The sequence below is a fragment of the Camelus bactrianus genome, chromosome 10, assembly GCF_048773025.1.
Source record: "Camelus bactrianus isolate YW-2024 breed Bactrian camel chromosome 10, ASM4877302v1, whole genome shotgun sequence".
Classification (NCBI taxonomy): Eukaryota; Metazoa; Chordata; class Mammalia; order Artiodactyla; family Camelidae; genus Camelus; species Camelus bactrianus.
In genome coordinates, this window is record NC_133548.1 from 38075311 (window position 1) to 38097117 (window position 21807).

General features: G+C 38.6%; 1 protein-coding gene and 1 pseudogene across 2 annotated transcripts; one reads left to right on the forward strand and one right to left on the reverse strand.

Annotated features, from left to right (window-relative positions):
• Positions 1-350: 350 nt before the first annotated feature.
• CYP2R1 (cytochrome P450 family 2 subfamily R member 1) lies at positions 351-19822 on the forward strand. Of its 2 annotated transcripts, none has more exons than XM_010964833.3 (5): positions 351-644; positions 9088-9229; positions 12205-12837; positions 13441-13770; positions 14604-19822. In XM_010964833.3, the coding sequence occupies exons 1-5, from the start codon at positions 420-422 to the stop codon at positions 14777-14779; spliced, it is 1506 nt and encodes a 501-aa protein (XP_010963135.1). In that variant the 5' UTR covers positions 351-419; the 3' UTR covers positions 14780-19822. The 2 variants fall into 2 exon arrangements, with proteins under 2 accessions (XP_010963135.1, XP_074228449.1); XM_074372348.1 differs by having other exon boundaries at positions 505-644; positions 12614-12837.
• Positions 17592-17841, reverse strand: LOC105076795 (small ribosomal subunit protein eS27-like; annotated as a pseudogene).
• Positions 19823-21807: the final 1985 nt, after the last annotated feature.

Here is a 21807-nt window from a genome sequence, read left to right on the forward strand (position 1 = left end):
GTGCTGGTAATCTCCCTAGTTTTTCTCGTCTTGAAATAAGCAGACCTGGTTCCTAAAAAGGTACCCAGAGAAAGGGCAGTAGGCCAGGGAAGCAGGATCCGCCTGGCCCACTGAGGGAGGTGGTGCTGTCAAGTCTCCGAGGCCCAGGTGTCAACAGCCTCCCTGCTCGGTTCCCAGCCAGGGGGGGGCCCTGCCCAGAACCGCTCCCAAACCCAAACGGCCGCGCCCCCCTCCACAGAGCTGACTCTGCGCTGGGAAAAGCCAGGAGTAACCCGCCCGAGGGCCCTACGCTCAGCTAGCCAGCCAATGGTCATGGAAGTGGGGCGGGACCTCGGGGTATCAGGCCAATGGGACGCGGCGAGGTTGGAGCGCTCTCAAGGTCCCAGGGCTGCCGGGGTTAGGAACCCCAGGCCCCGGCCATGTGGGAGACTCCCGATGCTGAGGCGTTCGCTGCGGCCCTCCGCGGCTCTCTCTTCCTGCTGCTCTTCGCGCTGGGGGTCCGCCAGCTGCTAAAGCAGAGGCGGCCGTCTGGCTTCCCCCCAGGACCTTCAGGGCTGCCATTTATCGGCAACATCTACTCGCTGGCCGCCTCAGCTGAGCTCCCTCATGTCTACATGAAAAAGCAGAGCCAGGTGTACGGCGAGGTACAGCCCCACGGGCCGCGGGCAGGGAGGGCCCAGGCCTTCCTTCCGGGTGGGCTGACGCTCGTGGGCACGAGCTGTAGGGGCTCCTCTCCGTGTGCCGGCGGCTTGGAGGGAAACCCGCTTCCGGGTTCGGGGGGGCGAGGTTCTCGACGCCGCCCTGCCGCCGGGGAAGCCCCGCCTGCCCGACGCCGCGGGGTCCTGGCGGGATCCTCACGCCCCTTAGGGCGCGGAGGCGGTGCTCCCGCGCCTGCGCAATGGGGTCCCCAGTCCGCCCCGTCAGGCGTGACCGTGCTCCCCTCAGCGGGCAGCCCCAGCGCTCAGTTTCTCGCCCCCACGGAGCCGCGTACCGCGTGTAGGTTAGATTCCCTTCCACCCAAGACTTCTCGGGAAAACCAGGCTTCCGAATTCTAAGACAGAGTTAATGGTTAATAAGAGTTTGTTGGATGTTTGCACTTGAGAACGGCTGGTCTAGACGTCTGTTGTGAGGATTAGAGAGCGCAGGGGAGGGCCTCTGGGAAATAATTGTGAAAGAGCGAATAAATTAATGAGTAAAAGTCGGTGCCGAGTCCCACCGGGAGCCAGGAGCGTCCCGACGGCAAACACTGAGACTGCGCCTGCGGTGGACCAGCCGCCCCTCCAAAGCGGGCTCGTCCACTCAGCCGCCCGGGCGGGGCGGGTGCTCTGGTTCCTTCCCCCCCATCCCCGTTTTACAGAGGAGGAAACTGCAGCACAGACATGTTGAGTGACTTGCAGGCAGCCATACATCTGCTAACTAGCAGGGGGAAAGGGCCAGGACAGTAGCTTGCGTTTGGAAGGGTGTCGTGACCTCAGAAGGAGGCAGAAGTTTCCTAAACACTGGCACTGACCTGGCTCACTTGATTTGTTTTGAATCCATTCTTAATAGGAAACAACCATGCAGGTTCTAACAGGTGCTGGGGATGAAGGGGTAGAAAGCAGTCACAACCCGATTTTAGGGGATTACAGCCTACTGAGAAAAAAATTAATCTAACGATTGACCACAAATTTTGAGTGTTTTGAAGGAAAAGTACAGCATCCATTTTTAAACCAGTTTTTACAAGAATTATTCTAGGTTTATGCAGTTCACTGATGATTATATTGCTAAAGGGAGGCTGGACTTAGATAAACCAAATATATATAATTCTTAGGGTTTTTTTTCCCCCATCCTCCATTTCTTCAAGATTTGAGTGTATTTCCATGATTTCCAGTGAATATGTGTGGTCTCTGGTATGTTGGTACAAAGCATCATTAATATTCTAGAGAAATCATAAGATGTGAAAGTAAAAGACTGGAATTTTCTCTCTCATCTGATAAAATTTGACCTTTACTTGTCTGAGTCTTAATTTCCCTGGTACGTATAATAATAGTAATAATAATTGAATACTGTTAAGAGCTACTCAGATGTTCTTGGTTATTAATTACAGAACAATTTATTAGGTCTACAAAGTAGTGTTTTTAAAGCAGTGGTGTCATGCAGGATTGGAAATTGTTTTTCACATGTAGGTATTTGAACAGAAAGAAACTCTGTGTTTACTATGAACATTCTTTTGGGAGTGGGGGTAGTCTAAGTCTACAAGAAGTATTACCCAAAATTTGAGTTTGCCTTTTGATGAGTGTGGAGCCAAAAGACACAACGAAGGCAAAGATCAGAAGAAGAAAAGATTTATTACTTGCAGCAAGTAAGGAGAATCCAGGGATTTTTCCCAAAGCAGTGCCTCCCTAAACACTAAAATTGGGGAAGTTTAAACCAAGTTACATCATGTTCATGAATGCTTGGACGGTATATGCATATTCATGAAGCGGCTTGAGCAGGAAAATTCAGCATAGATTTGGGGCAAAGGACCAAGCTTTGGTTGATTGAAGTCCCAAGGGTCAGAAAAGGTCAACATCATCTCTAAGATTCCAGTTGATCTGGTGGTTGAGTGCTTCAGGCTAATCTTTACCAATGAAACAACTGGGAGTCTTTACAACTGATATATTATCTTTGCTATTGTTACTTCTCTTGCCTGATAACAGTCCTTCATTCTTTTGTTTCCTTAAAATCATTATTACTGAAACCTTTTCAAGAGCAAGCATTGTGGCTAGTATTAGATCCCAAAATGGCTTGGGCCAAAAATGACTTCTCTTACGTCAAGAAAGCCATGCCTCATTCTCTTTCTCCTGTGACCCCTGGCCCTTTCTGCTTACAAAGAATAGATTGTAAATTAAAGTATAAATGTATTGGAAGAGTGGCATCTTGGGATAGGTAACTCTGGTTTAATGGATTTTGGCATGAGTTACCAGCTTTCCTGGTGGTACAGGTATTTGAGCCAACCATGGTTCTTTACCAAGAGGTGTTTTTACTGAAAGTGGTAAAATCAAATAGAGTTAACCTGTGCTATTAGGCGCAAGAGGGGCAGAAGAAAAAGAAAAAAGAACGGAAGTGGAAAGGATGTGTGCATTGAAGAGTAGACATTGAGTAACTCTGCCTTAGACTTAAGTGGAAAAGAGTTAATGTATTAACTCTTTAAGCTAGTTGTTCTCTATCTTGGTTGTGAAATACCTCTACAGGTCTCCCATTATCTTAGACATATTTTCCAATTCTTACAGTCTCAAAGTTTGTATGAGTTGTTTGTTAAAATACCAAACCTTTTTTTGGAAATGGGAGGAAACTATTATCTCCTTTACTTCTAGAAGGTTGTGGGAAGTTGTTTATATGTCTTATTTACAAAAAGAATCTTACTTTTCCACTTGATGATCTGGAGATGTGTGCTCAGAGGAAAAAAGCCCTGGACTTTAAAATTGCTTCTGAGAAACGACGATCACTTCAAGTGACATCTGCTTTTATGAAGTCTGTGAATTCAATTCTCCTTCATAATTCTTGAAAGGAAGACAGCCAGTCCTCAAGTCTTATACAGTCATTTTAAAGACAGTCTTATATAGAAATGTTCCACATTGAGAATTACCATTTCCTTGGAGATTCGCTTTGAATGCGTAAGTTTCTGCAGTGACTAATCTTAACCTAGATTTCAAGAAGCATTCCCTAGCTAGCAAAGCTAGTAAGAGACTTTTTACAGGTTATTTTCAGGTAATGCACGTAAGGATAATAAAGTAATTACTTTGAGGCAAGTGGAGTTGACAGCTTATAATTTACTTATACAGTAAGCATTTATTGAGATTTATGCAAAGCATTGAATGAGATTCTATGGAGTGTTCAAAGATGAAAGAGATGAAATCACTGAATCTAAGGAGTTTATAATTTAGTAGGCAAGTAGAAGACAGGAATATGAATACTTCTGGTTTTAAGTAGTAGTAAATAAGTGCCATGGGAGCTTCTAAGCATGTGCTGTGTTGGTTTAAGGCAGAAAAAGAGAGTGCACCAAGAAATGCTTGATAGAGATTGGTCCCTAAAGACTTGGTGGGGTTTGGCAGTATGGCAGTCAAGGGAAGTATTCCCAGCATGTGGCAATTATCAGTTTTCATCAGCAACACTTTTAACATTCCTTTGTTCTTAGCACTTAGCCCAAAGTGTTGTAATAATATACTTAAATGTGTGTCTCCACCACTATTTATTAATTCAACGTATATTTATCAATTGTTATCATATGCTATGTAATATCCTAGGTGTGAAGATATAGCAGTGAACAAAACAGATGAAAATCCCTGCCCTTGTGTAGCTTACATCCTAGCAGTGGAGGGAATGAGGGGAGCCGTGTTATCGAGCCCAGACTTATTTGCTCCCTGCATGACAGGCCAGTAAATCTGGAGACCAGGTGATGAGGCAAGGAATAAGGACTTTATTTGGAAAGCCAGCTGACTGAGAAGATGAGGCACTATTGTCCTAGAGAACCACCTTGCCTGAGTTAGAATTCAGAGTTCTTTTATACTAAAAGGTGGTTGGGGGAAGTGGCTGGTTGTTGCAAACTTCTTGGTATAGGCCAGACCCTAGATGGGATAAAACAATGCTTTGCTTTTGCAGCTGACTATGTAGGTCTGGTCATGATATTCCTCTAAACATATAAGACAGATGTTATTCTCTGTTCTGCAACTTTTAATCTCTATATGAATGGAAGTGTTAAACCCTTTAAGGCCAGAACCTTGAGAATGAGCTAGCCTGTATATTTCAGGCTATCAACAACATTCTTAACTTGAAGCAAAAGCAATAAAATATAAAGGTTAAGGTAAAACAAATAGATCTAATATGTAGTCAGATTTGTTCTTCCTTATTACAGTGGGACAGGGACAATATACACACAATAAGTAAAGTATATAATATGTTAGAGTATGGAGTATGAAGTAAACTAAATTAGGGTAACGGAGATAGAGAATGCTAGAGGGTGAAATTTAAACGGGTTAGAGCAGGCCTCACTGTAAAGAAGGCATCTTAGCAAATAATTAAAGGAAGTGAAGGAGCAAAGTATGGGAATATGTAGGAAAAGAATATTCCAGGCCAAGGGAACAAGTACAAAGGCCGTGAAGCAGGAGTATGCCATGTTGAGAATCACCCGTAAAGAGACAAGAGGCTGTTGAGATAACATAGGAGAGAAATAAAGGATCAGAGTATCATGACGAAAGTGGTAAAAAATTGTCATATTCTGTCTGCATTGTGAAAGTTGAAACATTATGACTACTGAACAGTGATGTGGGGCTTGGGTGAAAAATGGAGTCAACACGGGCAGCTCCTGGGTAGTTTGGGGCCTGGAAGGTTGGATGGAATGGTCGTTAACTGAGGTAGTGAAAAATCCTGGGTAGAGCTAGTTTGAGGGGAGGGAAGAGACTTGAAGATCATAGACTGACTTGTAGAAGGCAGAAAACTGTTTCATGTGGTCCTTTTTCTGTCTCTGCCAGCATCATAACTAGCCCATAATAATACTAAAAATTATTGAATAAATAAAAAATATATGAACCTAATCTTGAACCCTTCCATAGATCAAAGCAGTGTAAGGATGAATTTTTACAATTTGATTCACAAACCTTTACCAAAAGTCCTTGAAAATAGTATATACTAAAATAGATGCTAGTTCAAGTAATAGTTTCCACAGTTTCACCCTCAAGTAGAGAACCATCTTATTTGAGTAAAGGTGGATTGTGTAACGACTTTCTTAAGCTATGGCTGCTTCTCAGTTTTTATAATCCCTAGTGTCCAGGCTAGTGTCCATAGCCTGACAGTTTTGCCCTGAAATTAACTCACCTGTTTGTTCTGCTTTTATATTAACACAATTTTTAATCCCATCTTTCTGAAATCAATCACAAAGTTGAGGATGTTTTTCTTTTCTTGCATTATGACCACTGCCTATTTACTAATGCCATTTTTTTAATTAACTCTTCTGTGATATTGTGATTTATAATAAATATGTATTTAGTCTTTGTACCTTTCCTGGCCCAAGCTCCTAAAACCCTTGGAATAACCTAAGTGTTGAGAGCAATAAAGGCATTTTTGTTATTCATAACAAGCCCTTTTCACCCACCTCAGAGTTTATGTTAATATTAATGGAAAATTCTTAAGTATGAGAGCTTGTTACCTGGAGAACCACCGGGATTAGAGGGCTGGAACTTTTAGCCCTACTCCCCTTACTTCTGGGGAAGGGAGAGAGGCTGGAGGTTGAGTCAGTCACCAGTGGCCAATGATTTAACCAATCAGGCCTAGGTAAACCTACATAAAAATCCCTGAATTACAGGGCTCAGGGAGCTTCCATGTCGGTGAATTGGTGAACATGTTGGGGTGAGCAGAGGCTCACGTGCCTGGAGAGATCACGGAAACTCCACACCGCTTTCCTCGTACCTTGCCCTATGCACCTCTTCCATATATATGGCTGCTCCTGAGATGTATCCTTTTATAAGAAACTGGTAATCTAATAAGTAAAATATTTTCCTGAGTTCTGTGAGCCACTCTAACAAATTAATCAAACTCAAGGAGGAGGTCATGGGAACCTCTGATTTATAGCCTTTTGGCCAGAAGCACTGGTAACAACCTGGACTTTGTGATTGGAGTCTGAAATAGGAGAGTGTTCTTGTGACACTGAGCCCTTAACTTGTGGAATCTGACACTTTCTCCAGGTAGATAGTGTCAGAGTTGAGTTAAATTGTAGGACACCCAGCTGGTGACCCAGAATGCTTGATGTGTGTAAAATCCTCACATCTGGTGTCATAAGTGTTGTAATAGAGTCCTGAGAAACACACAGGAGGAGTTTTTCCTTTATATCTGCTTAAAATTGCACTTTAAGACGATCCCATTACTGCTTTGGGAACCAAAAGAGCCCCACCTTTGCTCAGCTGGTAACCACTTCCTTTGTGCTGAAACTCTTACACTGCCAATTTTGACCAATAACACTGCTTGTAGCAGGCAGCCCGTGCTCCTTCCCCAAAGTTCTGGATGTACCTACTGCTTGATTGGCAGGGCCATCCTTGTGCCAAAGACTTGCTCAGCTGGTTGAGTTTGTTACTCCCTGGAGGTCTTTATCACTTTGCTGCTGTGACTACTTCTGCTGAACTTCAGTTCTCTGTTAAGCCTCCTGGTTCCTCCTACCCAACCCCCCCAAAGTAGTGTGAACCACATGTTTGCACCGAGATGAGGCTTGACTCAGTATTTTGGTTCTTAAAAGCTCCCAGCCAACCCTAGAGAGCATGGGGATAAGCAATCTTCTCATCCCACTGATAAGATAGCATTGTTCTTTCAATGGACTAGGCCCCTGTAATAGGGCTAGCTAGATAAGAGGTGTGACATTGTAAGCGAACCTGTGGTGGAACACATGAGATGCTCCAGCAAGGAATAGGATGGCTATTCTTTTAGCACACCACCTGTGCCTGTGTGGTGAATGCCTTTCTTCCAAGGTCAGATTCCGTAGGGCCCTCTTTGTTAACTTCATGGAATTCAGGGGCTCGAATACAAATGAGCCTATGAGTTTCAGTATGTTTTGTTGAGGAGGGGGAAATTTTGCCCTCTGTTCCTCTTGAGTTCTTGTGGCTGTACTAATAATAAAATTGATACAAGACAGATTAACAGGAGAGAAAGAAACACATTTGAATTCATGTGCATGGAGGTCTCATAGAAATGGGACCTAGGAAGTGGCCAAAGAAGGCAGAATTTGGACTTTTTAGCCAAAGACCCAGTAATTTTGCAAGGAATTGACAGGACAAAGAAACTTCCATTTTGGGTGCCTAGTTAGTGAAGAATCTAAACAGAATTTGTGCTTGGGGCAGTAAATTAAAGAAGTAACAAGATTTGTTTATATAGGCTTCTTGGCCAGAATTCCCTATCTTTGGCAAAAGGGTGACCTACCTCCAGATGCAGGGAGTATACCTTTCACATGAGATTCATTTCCTGCCTTCAGAGAGACAGAAAAGAGAGTAACATTTCTTCAGTAACTTTGATTCAGAATAACTAATATACCATGAGGCACATTTTTGGGTGGCCTGCTCTGGGCCCCAAAATTTTTACCCTCTTGTGTATATATATACTTTTTTAAATTGAAGTATAGTCAGTTTGCGGTGTTGTGTCAATTTCTGTGTACAGCATAATGCTTCAGTCATACACGAACATATATTTGTTTTCATATTCTTTTTCACCATAAGTTACTACATGATATTGAATATAGTTCCCTATGCCATAAAGTATGAGCTTGCTGTTTGTCAGATTTTGTGAGAATCGTCCTGTATTTTGAAGGAAGAGACACTGCCAGAGTTCAGTAGGTGTTCTATGCGAATCAGTGGGTTTGTAGGTGTAATTCTTGGTATATTTGTGGGTGAGGGCAAGCTGTGAGTCTCTCTACTCTGCCATCTTGGCACCTCCCTCTGGGCCCTAACATTTTATACTTCAAAAATTGTCTCTCAGGCCTTTGACAATACCCTCCTCTACCTAAACCTGGAATAATAAATTATATATAGATGGAGCCACTTCCTCATTCATCTTGGAAATAAAGATTCTGAGATATCACTGAATGTTTGAGTTGGAATGAATTTTAAAAGAGCATATAAATCACTGGGGGTGGGTATAGCTCAGTGGTAGAGCACATATTTAGCATGCATAAGGTCGGGGTTTGAATCCCTAGTACCTCCACTGAAAATAAACAAACAAGCATATAAATCCAGTATTTCTTGATTTTCCTATGGCAGCCCTGAAATCCAAAAATGTTAAGAGTTCTGCCCAGTATCCTATCTCAGTTTAAAGGTAAGGCTTAAACTAGAACCCAGGCCTCCTGAGTCATACTCTTTCCGTTGCATCGTTTATAAGGTTATGTCTTGAGCTATTGAGTACACAATGAAATCATAGTGTTTGATATACCTTGTAGAGAGAAAGCACTGTAAACATTGTCAGTTGGTTAATAAATGCCAACATTTTCAGGGAAGTAACAAATACTAGGAGAGCTGGGCTTAGTACATGTGGGTTTCTGTGGTTGTATTTCTCCATACATTTTGCCATTTAAATGTTTTTCTTTTCTTCTCAAAGATCTTCAGTCTACACCTTGGAGGTATATCAATTGTGGTTCTAAATGGCTATGATGTAGTAAAGGAATGCCTTGTTCATCAAAGTGAAATTTTTGCAGACAGACCATGCCTTCCTATATTCATGAAGATGACAAAAATGGGAGGTATGTTTATTTTAACCTATTTAGTGATTTATTGAACTATTTTAAATTATATTTCTTATTTTATGCAAATTTAGTACACAGAGATTGGATTCTATTGTACTGATTAACAAGAAATTATTAATTAGTTAATTTAGTTACAGAATCTAGTATTTGAGGACATTTCTGGCTGCATTACATTCATATCTGAGACCAGTACATGCTAATCCTACTGTTGTAATCCAGTTCTAATAAAATATTGTAAATAATGTCTTAAAGAATTAGCACTTAATATGTACAGGTTTTGTGAAACAAGTCAAGAATACACACATGTGCCCACACACTTGAATCAAAAGTACCTTTGGAACTAGTCTTGAGTGCTTGGTAACATTTTACTATCATTTTGCTCATAAGCTTATAGAGAACCTGAAGCAGCCTTTCTTAACTACTAATCAATGTGATATGTAAATGAAAAATTGTGGGGTTTGTGTAACGGACTAGTATTCTATGTGGTTTAGTGCTGATTAGTGTCAGATGATTTCATGCTCACCAAGGGAGAAAGGCTGAACACTCACAGAATTGATGAGAAGAAAGCAGCAACAGAAAGCCTAAAATAGAATGTTGACGTCAGATACGTCCGTTTTCATGCTTAATAGAAGAGTTTTTATAATGATGCTGTTTCAAATTTCCCAATTTAATGAGAGTTTCACACTTTATTTCAAAGAAAAATTCAACAATGTCTTGGTTACATAGACTAAAAATAATGACACTGACTGAAAAAGAAAAAAAAAAAAAATTAACCACGTATTACATTGCAAAGCAAATCAACTGATGCAAAGAAAAACCAGTTTCAAAGGCCAAATTCTCAGGCCAGAATATGATGACACTTGAATGCAATAATATAAAATAAAAGCAAATATCCAGCTTCTTAAACACTCCTCTAAATAATAATTGGCCCAAAGAAGAAATTATACCACAATTATAATAGAAGACCTTTGAAGAAATTATGAAAATGAATCATGTGATCGGAGTAATAGTTAGGGTAAAGTGTATATTATACATTTTTTGAAGCTATACACTTATAGGTTAGACTATTTTTATCATAAAGAAAGGTAAAATAAGTATTCAACTTAAGATTTTCAAAAAAACAGTAAGAGAAAAATTGGTAGAAAATTAAATGTGGTAGAAAATTAAATGTGTTATTTTAAGATGCATATGTACTGAACTTGGAACTGGGAAATCAGAGCCACCATCAACCCACTGTTTGAATAGGAAAAAGTTGCCCTTTAGGTGGGTTCAACCCATGCCCGGGCACATAGTTTGGCCAGTGTAGGGTTATAATAAGGCTCCTCTGTACCTCCTTGTATGTAACTGTAAGCACATGTTATGCACATGTTCCATATGCATATATTTCTCTAGGACTTGATTTCATCTCAGTGCCTTTGCACTGGTTCTCTACCTGCAGTGATCTTTCTCTGGATATCTTCTGGACTCACTCCTATTTCATGTCTTTACTTGTGTCACCTCAGTGAGACTTTTCCTGACCACCCTATATCTCCTTCCTTGCTATATAATTTATTTGTTTACCTCTCCTCACTAGTATGTAAAGTCAATGAGAAACTAACTTTGCCTCTTTTGTTCACATCATGATATATCTGTGACACTTTAGCTCCATACATACGTGTTGAAGGAATAATCATCTGAGAGTATGGAAAAGAGAATGGACTATGGAATATAGGATTGCTGCACTGCATTAAAGACCCCCTTATATATGGTTAACTTTATCATAAGCTCCAAATTCAAAAACTTGCACAAAAGTTGTTAGAATGTAAATTACATAGGTACTTCATGTAAGAGAACATGACATTTTTCATCATAGCTACACCTATGTACCAATTATGAATGAAACTCTGAGTAAACTACACATTATATAAATATATGCTGAAGATTTTTTTTGATAGATTTAAAGGGAAAATATTGCATAGTAGACATATCAGAACAGCAGTGGATACTGAAATTTTAAGCAAGCAGTATCAACATTAGAAATTTGAGTTTCATGTTTGTCCTCTGTCTTAGTTGGGGCTGCTATAACAAAAATATCATAGACTGAGTGGCTTAAACAGCAAACATTTATTCTCACAAATGTGGAGGCTGGGAAGTTTAAGATAAGTTTGCAGCAGATCCAGTGACTGGAAAGAGCCTGCTTCTTGGTTTGCAGACAGCTGTCTTCTCCCTGTATCTTCACATAACCAAGAGCAATCATCACTTTTCACAGGGCACTAATCCCATTCATGAGGGCTCATGACCTAATTACCTCCCAAAGGCCCCACCTCCTAATATCATCACATTGGGGATTAGGCTTCAACATTTGAATTTTGTGGGAACACAAGCATTCAGTCCCTATCACCTACTTTTGGCTTGCATATTTCCAATGTATTGGCACCTCATACAGGCCATCCTTGCCTCTGCCAGTTATATTATTATGTAGCATATGCCTTTAACACGAAGAAATTTGTTTTCTAAAATCTAGTTCCTTAAAGCAGAAAATGCCTAATCCCAGAAGGATGATTTTCAGGTGTGTGTTTAGTCCAGGATAAAATTTTGCCCATAGAACACACCGTCGTTTGTCTTTTGTAAATTAGGCTTATAGTGAAAATTAAACAGTAAAGTCACCTTGGCCTAGTTCACCCAGGCTGAGTTACACAAAACAGTCCAGTTTCTTGTGGTGGGAGGATTATAGGATTATGGGTCTCTTCTGCCTGTCCCCAGATAAGAAATATAGGCAAGCTTTATCTGTTTATAATATTTCGTGACTAACGAGTAGTAGAGAACAGGAAGCAGGGAAACCACTGAGTTTAGTTTTAGTTTTATAGAAAGATAATTTGGAGAATGACTAATCACCTTTTTTTTTTTTTTTCCTCTTTCATAGCATGTTTTAGCTGCTAGATACAGGGATGTAGAAGTAATAAAATTGTTCAATATTCTCTTTTCCCCCCAAGGCTTACTCAATTCCAGATATGGCCGAGGATGGGTTGATCACAGAAGATTAGCTGTAAACAGCTTTCGCTGTTTTGGATATGGCCAAAAGTCTTTTGAATCTAAAATCTTAGAAGAAACCAAGTTTTTCACTGATGCTATTGAAACGTACAGTGGTAGACCTTTTGACTTTAAACAATTAATAACAAATGCTGTTTCAAACATAACCAATCTGATCATTTTTGGAGAACGATTCACTTATGAAGACACTGATTTTCAGCACATGATTGAGTTATTTAGTGAAAATGTGGAACTAGCTGCCAGCGCCTCAGTCTTCCTCTATAATGCCTTTCCATGGATTGACATCCTACCTTTTGGAAAACATCAACAGCTGTTTAGAAATGCAGATGTGATTTATGATTTTCTCTCCAGGCTTATTGAAAAAGCTTCCATCAACAGAAAGCCTCGGTTACCTCAGCACTTTGTTGATGCTTATTTAGATGAGATGGATCAAGGTAAAAATGATCCATCATCTACTTTCTCCAAAGAAAACCTAATTTTTTCTGTGGGTGAACTCATCATTGCTGGAACTGAAACTACAACCAATGTGCTACGGTGGGCAGTTCTTTTCATGGCCCTTTATCCTAACATTCAAGGTGAGGATTCTCTTGATCTCAAGGTCTGTTGTTACATTTAGAGCTCATATATGTTTTAGAGTCTTTGGCCGTGCACAAAGCATTTTATTTAGGAACTCCTGCTATGCTAGCCGAAAAGAAAAACATTCAATGGTTATAACGTTTTCAAAACTATTATCTCAATTCATGTAAAAACTTCAGATAGGTCTTATAATACCTATTTTATAAATGAGGGAAAAGACTGAGTGGCTGATTTACTGAAGTTCAGCCACTTAGAAGTGACTGAGCTGGGATCTGAACTCTGTTTTTTTAATTCAAGTTTTTATGCTTCACTGTTTTCCTGCTGAGAGTGATGTTATTATAATTCTACATTTGTTTAATTTTTATTTTTATTACTTTCAATGTGTTTTTCACAACAAAATTACTCAGAGCATTGGCTACTAGTTGTATAAGATATAAGGCATGTATTTAAATAGAACTCTCAGATAATGAAAAATCTGAATCTGGGTGTAGCCATACTTTGTTGGCTTACTATAAGTTATCCTTTGCTTTATCTCAAGGGGAAATTATTTTAGATATAATCTTAAGAATTGCATAATAACTTGAACACTTTTTCTCTTACAGGACGAGTTCAGAAAGAGATTGATTTAATTATAGGACCCAGTGGAAAGCCTTCCTGGGATGACAAATGCAAAATGCCTTATACGGAGGCAGTTTTGCATGAAGTTTTAAGATTCTGTAATATAGTGCCATTAGGGATTTTCCACGCAACTTCTGAAGATGCAGTTGTACGTGGTTATTCTATTCCTAAAGGCACAACAGTAATTACAAATCTTTATTCTGTACACTTTGATGAAAAGTACTGGAGAGACCCAGATATATTCTATCCGGAACGATTCCTGGACAGCAATGGGCATTTTGTCAGGAAGGAAGCTTTGGTTCCCTTTTCCCTAGGTAAGAGAACTTTCACAGAGGCATAACTTTAGGACACAGTATAATGATGACTCATCACATGTAACATCTTAATCTGAAGCATTCTGTTGTAGAATTAATATTCTAACTCTGAAAATTTAGCATTGGCTTTTAGAGGAGAGAATGGTTTAGGTAGGTGTCATTAACACCTGTTTCTACTCAAAATAAACAAGCCATAATTTAGCAGCTAGAAAGAAACTATTGAGAAGCTCTGGCTTCTGAAACTTTCTTGCTTGTGGATTTTTGGCTTGTAATCAAAACTCACAGAGTTAGAAGTCAGCTAGAGAAACTAAGACTCAGGGAGAGAAATGGCATAATTTGAAGTGAAATTAGAATCGGCTTTCTTGGCTCTCCATTATTATACTTCATCTCCAGAACCATTGCTTCTGCTGTGAAAAAATACACAGATCACAAGACCCATGGAAGATGAACTGAAAATTCTTCTTTTCACTGGGAAAAGGGACACATGCAGTCATTTGAAATGAAATGAGCTTATCCTGGGTCTATAGACCAAAATGTCACACCTCAGATCTTTCATAGCATGTCTCAGGCTCTGTTGCCACATGCAAAGGAAGCAGAGAATGGGACTAATAAGCTTACAAAAGTCCATGACCTGACAAAAGAAGGTAAAGAAATAGGCTCTGGGAGCTGAAGTGCCAATTTCTATTTTGGGGGGCTAAAGAAAATCCTTTGATAAACATAACTCCTTTTAACTTTCTTTAAATTCCAGATTTCCTGAATGATACATATTAGACATAAATTTTGGTAAATATCGTGGATTTTTAAAAAGTATTATGCCTGTTCTTTATGTTTAGGGAGAAGACATTGTCTTGGAGAACAGCTGGCTCGGATAGAAATGTTCCTGTTTTTTACAGCATTTCTTCAGCAGTTTCGCTTGCATTTTCCACATGAACTGGTTCCAAATCTGAAGCCTAGGTTAGGCATGACGTTGCAACCCCAGCCCTACCTTATCTGTGCAGAAAAACGCTGAAGGTGCGCAGGTGTTTTGTGTAGCAAAGCTATACGTTTGCCTCACCCCAAACCTTGTTTAATCAATGTGCGTGTTTGGACAAGCATCACAGTATCATAAAGCCAAATGAACACAGATGTGTCTTTAAAAACAGTACCACCAAAACACAGACACAGACACACAGAAGTACTACAGGCAGCAGTAAGCATTAGCTATTATTTCTTCCAACCTTTAATGACTTATAGGGCAGAATTTTCTGAGGAAAACAGGTGTATGTGACAGTTATTTCTTAAGATACTAAGGAGTGTCATGGATGCCCTGACTTTTCAGCCTCTTACTGAGTACCAGGAACCCCTCATCCCTTCTTGACTCCAACTTGCTCCTTTCTGAGGGCTTTGTTTCCAGATGCCAACGCCAGCTCCCTTCTGATCAGGTATTATCACCGAATAGATTGTGTGGTACTAGTCCAGTTTAATAGTGGAGTAAAGAAGAAATTAGAACCCAAGGAGATGAATTTGGACTACAGAGGTGTTTTAGACATGATGGCAGATAATAGAATAAATATCTATACATGTAATGTAAGACCTGCCAATGCTTTCAAATCTTGCTTCTTACTATATCGTCATAAGAACTGAGTCATTCTTCCTACAAATGAGGGTCTCTGTGACCCCTCATACCAGCAATTCAGTAGACAGGAAATTACAATAATGTATGTAAAATAAAAATGACACGTGGCTAATAATTCTTTGTAGGCAGACTTTTTATTTAGTACCACTTTTTTCAAAACCAGTCACAGGGCTTAAAAGATTGAATCCTTTTACTTTTTCAAGATCTCTAGGCATTTCCTTGGATTACTGTTATTTTTCTAAAAAAAGAATACCATTCAAAAAGCATGCTTTAGAGGCAACGTAACTGCATAAATTGGGGAACTTGAGAGTGATGAGCTTCTGTTAGTTATTATGCCAGGAAAATAAATGTAAACTGTGACTGTCCTGATCAAACTGGTGTGTACAGCACCCATCTATACCTTATTTTTTTTTTTAACAAGTTGTATGTTAAGGATTCATGCTCTTGTAGCTTAGCTCATGAATAGTTGCAGCCTCAGAGTAAATGCACATAACAATGACTTCTGTTAAGAATATGAATTTAATCTTAGTTTGACTTCATCTGTCAAATATTTTCAAATGTCTGTGATAAATCAGGAGTCTTTGCATCTCTGGTATTAAGATTTTTCCAGTTGCAAGGGGGGGGGGGAAAGTCCTGTGTAAATTTACATAAATAATAAAGGAAAAATTCAGAGGTAGCATGGTAGTTTCAGTAGGTATGACTTAGATGCTTCATGGTATGGTCAAAGATCCTGTTTCTTCGTATCCCTCTATTTTGCCTTCTGGATGATATCAGCTTTATCTTAAGGCTGACTCATGTGCTTTGCTCACTTCCTTTAGTTAGAGTGAGCTTGGATTGTTTCTGGGAGAGCAAGGGAGCTTTTCAGATGTTCCCCCAGAACTGCTCTTCGTGTTGCATAGGTCCTAAATAAGTTATATGTCCATCCATTAAAACTATGTCTGTGAACATGGAAGCAACCCAAGTGCATATGAATAGCAAATTGGATTAAGAATGATGGAATATTACTCAGCCAGAAAAAAGAATGAAATCCTGCCATTTGCAGCAACATGGATGGACCTAGAGAATACTATGCTTAGTGAAGTAAGTCAGACAGAGAAAGACATACTGTATGAGATTCCACATATAAGCATATGTGGAATGTATGTGCAAAACAGACTCAGATACAGAAAACAAACTTGTAGTTACTGAAGGGGGAAGAGGACATGGGACTAATATACAAACTACTATGTATAAAATAAGCACCAAGGACATACTATATAGCACAGGGAAGTATAGCCATTATCTTATAATAACCTATTATGGAGTCTAATCTGCAAAAATATTGAATCACCTGAAATGAATATAATATTGTAAGTCAACTATATTTCATTAAAAAAAAAAAAAAAGAAAAGAAAAACTATGCCATGTGAGTAGGATGGTTCACTTAGGCCTGACTACTGGAGCCAGTGATGGAATTGGCTTTGCTCAAAGTACACGTACTACATTGGGGTTAGTGTAGTTACCTAAACAAAAATAAGGAGAGTTATGAAGAGAAGAATTACTGACTAGGAGACTGATTACAATATCTGCCTCACTGCCCTCTGACCACCTGCTAAGCCGAGCAACTTTCCAACCTATCTCCATGACTCTTGACAGTAATACTCATTCAGGTGGTTCCTTGAACTTTGCTCTTCCTATGACACAAGAAATGCCCTGTCCCTGGGCCTCCTACTTACTGTCGTATTGTGCATAAATGCCTAAATTGAAATCTATAGACTGGGCGTCCTGTGGGTTTTGGTGGTCTTACTGAGCAAAGTCTTGTAGTGAACTGGAGTAGATTATAATCGAAATTGCAGAGGCCTTATTTTGCTCTTGAATGCTACCACTGTTTCTTCTAGGGTGATTAAGAATTCCATCAATCTACACAGAATGGAGAACACACTATTTTCTTTACCTGTGTCTAAGGAAATGCTATTCTTTTCCCTAATCAAGTTACTGCCAACCTGATAAAAATCATTTAAAAATGTAGATTCATAACTTGTTGATGGTAGAAGGTGTTTAATCTCACTTAATGTGCTCATTTTATAGCCAAGGAAATAGGGATTCAGACAGGGAAATGATTCCTCTAGTTCATAGTACAGGATGCCCTTTTTTATCTCATATATATTTTTTTATCCAAAATGTGTTTATTGGGATAGCTCCCCATTTATCATGATTCAGGGTGCTTTTAAAAGTGCTGTTTCTGTCGAAAGGATCATCCTTCTATAAGCCTTGCTTTTTTATCTCCTATGACTGGCAGAGATAGTAAAGCAGCCAACACACAAAACTATGGCATGGCTGAATTCGGTGGTGTGTTTATAGCATCCTGGGCATTTCATATCCATGAAGTAAGAATTGGGGCTCTATACCAGGCACTTCTTCTTGTGTTTCCTCTTCTCTTCTGGAGAGGGATGAAGGAGCTTCTTTGCAAGAGGCATGTTCTTGTGGGGAGGTCATCACTACCAGAAAGGCCATCTCTTATTCTTTTATACTGTGCTTTACAAGTTATAAGGTTGTTTTCTTATTGTCAGCTCTTGATTGTTTGGAGCCAGTTAACTATGGTAAAAATAAAATACTGCATCTTTAGAAAAATATAAATATAAATTCAGTAATTAATCCATAATGGAAAATAATTATTTTTTGGAACTACGTAGTAACAGACTATAGATCTACTGCAATAGGGGTGCCTTCTCTCTAATCAAATTGTGAGCTACTAACTTAGAACGTTAGAAATCTCACTTCTGATTCAAGATGGCAACTGAGTACACTTATTTCTTCACAAATGCCCTTGAAATAACCATAAGGATAGAAAAACAGATAAAGGTATTGAGAATGGGGTTGGAGGGCCATATTTTTTTCCTTTTTTTAAAGTATAATCAGTTTACAATGTTGCTACTTTATAACGTACAGCATAGTGATTCAGTTATACGTATATATGTGTGTATATATATTCCTTTTCATACTCTTTTTCATTATAGGCTTTTACAAAGTATCAAATATAGTTCCCTGTACTATACAGTAAGATCTTGTTGCTTATTTTATATATAGTAATTAATGTATGGAAATCCCAAACTCCCAATTTATCCCTCCCCCTCACCTTTCCCCCTGGTAACCATTAAGTTTGTTTTCTATGTCTGTGAGTCTGTCTCTGTTTTGTAAATAAATTTGTCTTTTTTTAAGATGCTACCTATAAATGATATCATGGGGTATTTTTCTTTCTCTTTCTGGCTTACTCAGTATGACAATCTCTAGGTCCATCCATGTTCCTGCAAATGACATTGTTTTATTCTTTGTTATGTCTGAGTAGTATTCCATTTATTATATACACCATATCCTCTTTATCCAGTTGTCTGTCGATGGACATTTAGGTTGCTTCCATGTCTTGGCTGTTGTAAATAGTGCTGCTGTGAACATTAGGGTGCATGAATCTTCTTGAATTAGAGTTTCTTCTGGATTTATGCCCAGGAGTGGGATTGCTGGATCATATGGTAAGTCTATTTTTAGTTTTTCTAAGGCATCTCCATACAGTTTTCCATAAATGGCTCCAAACTACATTCCCAGCAGCAGTGTGGAAGTCTCTTTTCTCCACACCCTTGGAGGGCCATAGTGAATCAGATACTTTCAAGTCCTAAAAGATGGAAGGTAAATGGGATAATATTGAAGGAACCACAGATAAGACAAAGCCTGAGGTAGAGATAGGAGCTCATTCTTCACAGGTTTTGGCTATGGAGGAAACATGTATATAAGGAGAGGAGTAGGTAAGAACAGCAAAAGTGGAAAGAAATCAAGCTGATGCTCCTGTCCCACTGTTTTCCTGTTTGTGCTGCTCCCAACTGCTGAAGTAAAAGTCTAAGTAAATTGAGTACCTTGTCTGGGAGACGGTGGTGCTCCTACATAGGGATTTGTGCCCTACATTGACAGCCCCCTAATTTGGTCTGATTTTGAACCTGAAGTTCTGCATCACCCAAACTATTAATCAGGTGTGAGGGCAAGTTTCAATCAACAAAGTGATGACTGGGGAAACATCAGCAAAACAGCTAGTGCTAAGAATTGACTATATTTATCTGTAGAATTAAGGCTAAAACAAAGGTGGAATGAGTGTAACAGAATAACATGTAAATAATTTACACTGACAGTATAGAAATAATGCATCTAATAAAAAAAAAGAAGAAAAGGTAGAAAGTAGAATAAGCTCTCTGATTGCTGCATATATAATAGTTAGGAGTCAAAGGATATAATTTAAAACTGACAAGTCAAGTAGTAGACGTCTGAATAAATTTAAGAGTACAAAAGTAAATGATAGGGGGAGGGTATAGCTCAGTGGTAAAGTGCATGCCTAGCATGCACGAGGTCCTGGGTTCAATCCCCAGTACCTCCATTAAAATAAATAAACCTAATTATCCCCCCCCAAAAAAAAAACCCGAAAGAAACAAAAAGTAAATGATAGAATATTGCCTAAAATTGGGTAGTGGAGGATATGGAGGAAGAGGTACAAGCTAATTTTATTATTATAAGAGAAGCAGATACCATCCAAGCATAAAAGTATAAGCATAAAGATGACCACTAAATCAAAAATAAAACCTTCCTAAATGTCAAGAGAACTAAAATTAAGTTTTTGGTAAAGAGCAAATATGAGAGAACTACATCCCTAATTACAGTCACATTAAAAAATGTAAATAGGCTTATCTCGACTATTAAAAAGGTATTCAGATTGGATCACAGACAAAACCCAATGCTGTATTATGCTATATACGAGAGACATCTAAAACATAGGTTAAAGGTTAAGAATATAAGGATGGAGCTGTATATAGCTCAATTGATAAGAGTGCCTGCTTAGCATACATGAGGTCCTGGGTACAACCCCCAGTACCACCATTAAAAAAAAATCAAGTAAACCTAATTACTTCCCCCCTAAAAACAACAACAATAAAACAAAACTAAAGTTAAAAAAAAAAAGAAAGAACATAAAGATGGGCATAGCATACCAGGCAAATATATAAAAAGAAAGCAAGGATTATAATCTTAATAAAACAAGGAAGAATTTAAGGCAGACAGCATAAGCAAGACAAAGAAATGCACTCTCTAATTCTAGAGACTCTAATTCTTGAGGAAGTTACAATAGTTATGAATAACTATTATACCAAATAACTTTTGCTTCTTTCATGAAGCAAAAATGACAAGAGGTACAAGGAGAAATGAGTAGAAGTACATTAATACTAAGAAAATAATTCACTTCCCTCAGCCTATGACAAATAAAATGGATTTAAAAAAAAATCCCCAGGATCTCCATTACAAAAAAAAAGATAAAAGAGGGCCTATAGTACATAATCAGTAAGGTAGACCTGATGAATATACATTAAATTCTATACCTGATAATAGACTATACCATTTTTATAAGTGCCATATAGTGTTCTTGAAAATTGACCATATAGTGGACCAAAAGTGAACTTTCAAAAATTTCAGAAGTATAAATAATATAAATTTCATTATTCAAACATAATGCAATAAGAATGGGTATTAAGAGCAAAATAACAAAACCAGAACTCAAAATTGCCTTTGTGTCTTGAAATTTTTTTTAATTGTAAAATAATCTTTGAGCAAAGGGGAAATACAACCAAAACTGCAGAATTTCTAGAAAACTGATAAAAACTCTGCACATCAGAATCAATGGACTACAGCTACAGTTGTTCTCATAAGAAAACTCATAGCCCTAAATACTTATTTCAATGAAAACATTAAATGTGAATGAATTAAGCATACTATTTTTTTTAAGAAAAAAATAGCAAACCAAAGGGACATAGAAGGAAGAAATTACAATTCTTGACAAGCAGGAATTAATGAGTTAGACAATAGAAAAATAAAACCAATAGCTTGATCCTTTTTAAAAAAATCAACACATTAGATCGAGGGTCAGTAATTTTATACCCCACAGGTGAAATCTGGCCCACCATCTGTTTTGTATGGTGTACAAGCTAATGTTTGGAATGTTAAATGTTTGGAAACAAACCCCAAAAGAATAATACTTTGTGAGAGATGACAAATTTTTGCATTTCAAATTTAGTGTTCATAAAGTTATATCAGAAGACAGAAACACTCATTTTTAGAATACATTGCTTACAGCTGCTTTTTGTGCTATGATGGCATAGTTAAGTATAGTTGAGTGATTGTGACAGAAACTGCGTGGCACTCTCATCACTCTGCATGCGGCTTGCCACACTACAAACTCCAGTGATGCAGTTATAACTTGACAGCATTTCTAGCACCATGCATATCTCCATATAGCAACATTTGCTATAATCTTTAAATTTTAATTTGCTTTTTATTAGCAATGCATACTCATCATGTCAAACAAAAACAAAAGGAGAGAGAAAAGTGAGCTTTGAGCGTCATGGTTTTAAGGCACG

What these genes read in the sequence shown, in the direction of transcription:
- CYP2R1 (XM_010964833.3), top strand. Translation starts at nt 420, where the DNA reads ATGTGGGAGACTCCCGATGCTGAGGCGTTCGCTGCGGCCCTCCGCGGC. An exon ending in AGAGCCAGGTGTACGGCGAG is followed by an intron (nt 645 to 9,087) that starts GTACAGCCCCAC and finishes TTCTTCTCAAAG; the next exon opens with ATCTTCAGTCTACACCTTGG. An exon ending in GAAGATGACAAAAATGGGAG is followed by an intron (nt 9,230 to 12,204) that starts GTATGTTTATTT and finishes TTTCCCCCCAAG; the next exon opens with GCTTACTCAATTCCAGATAT.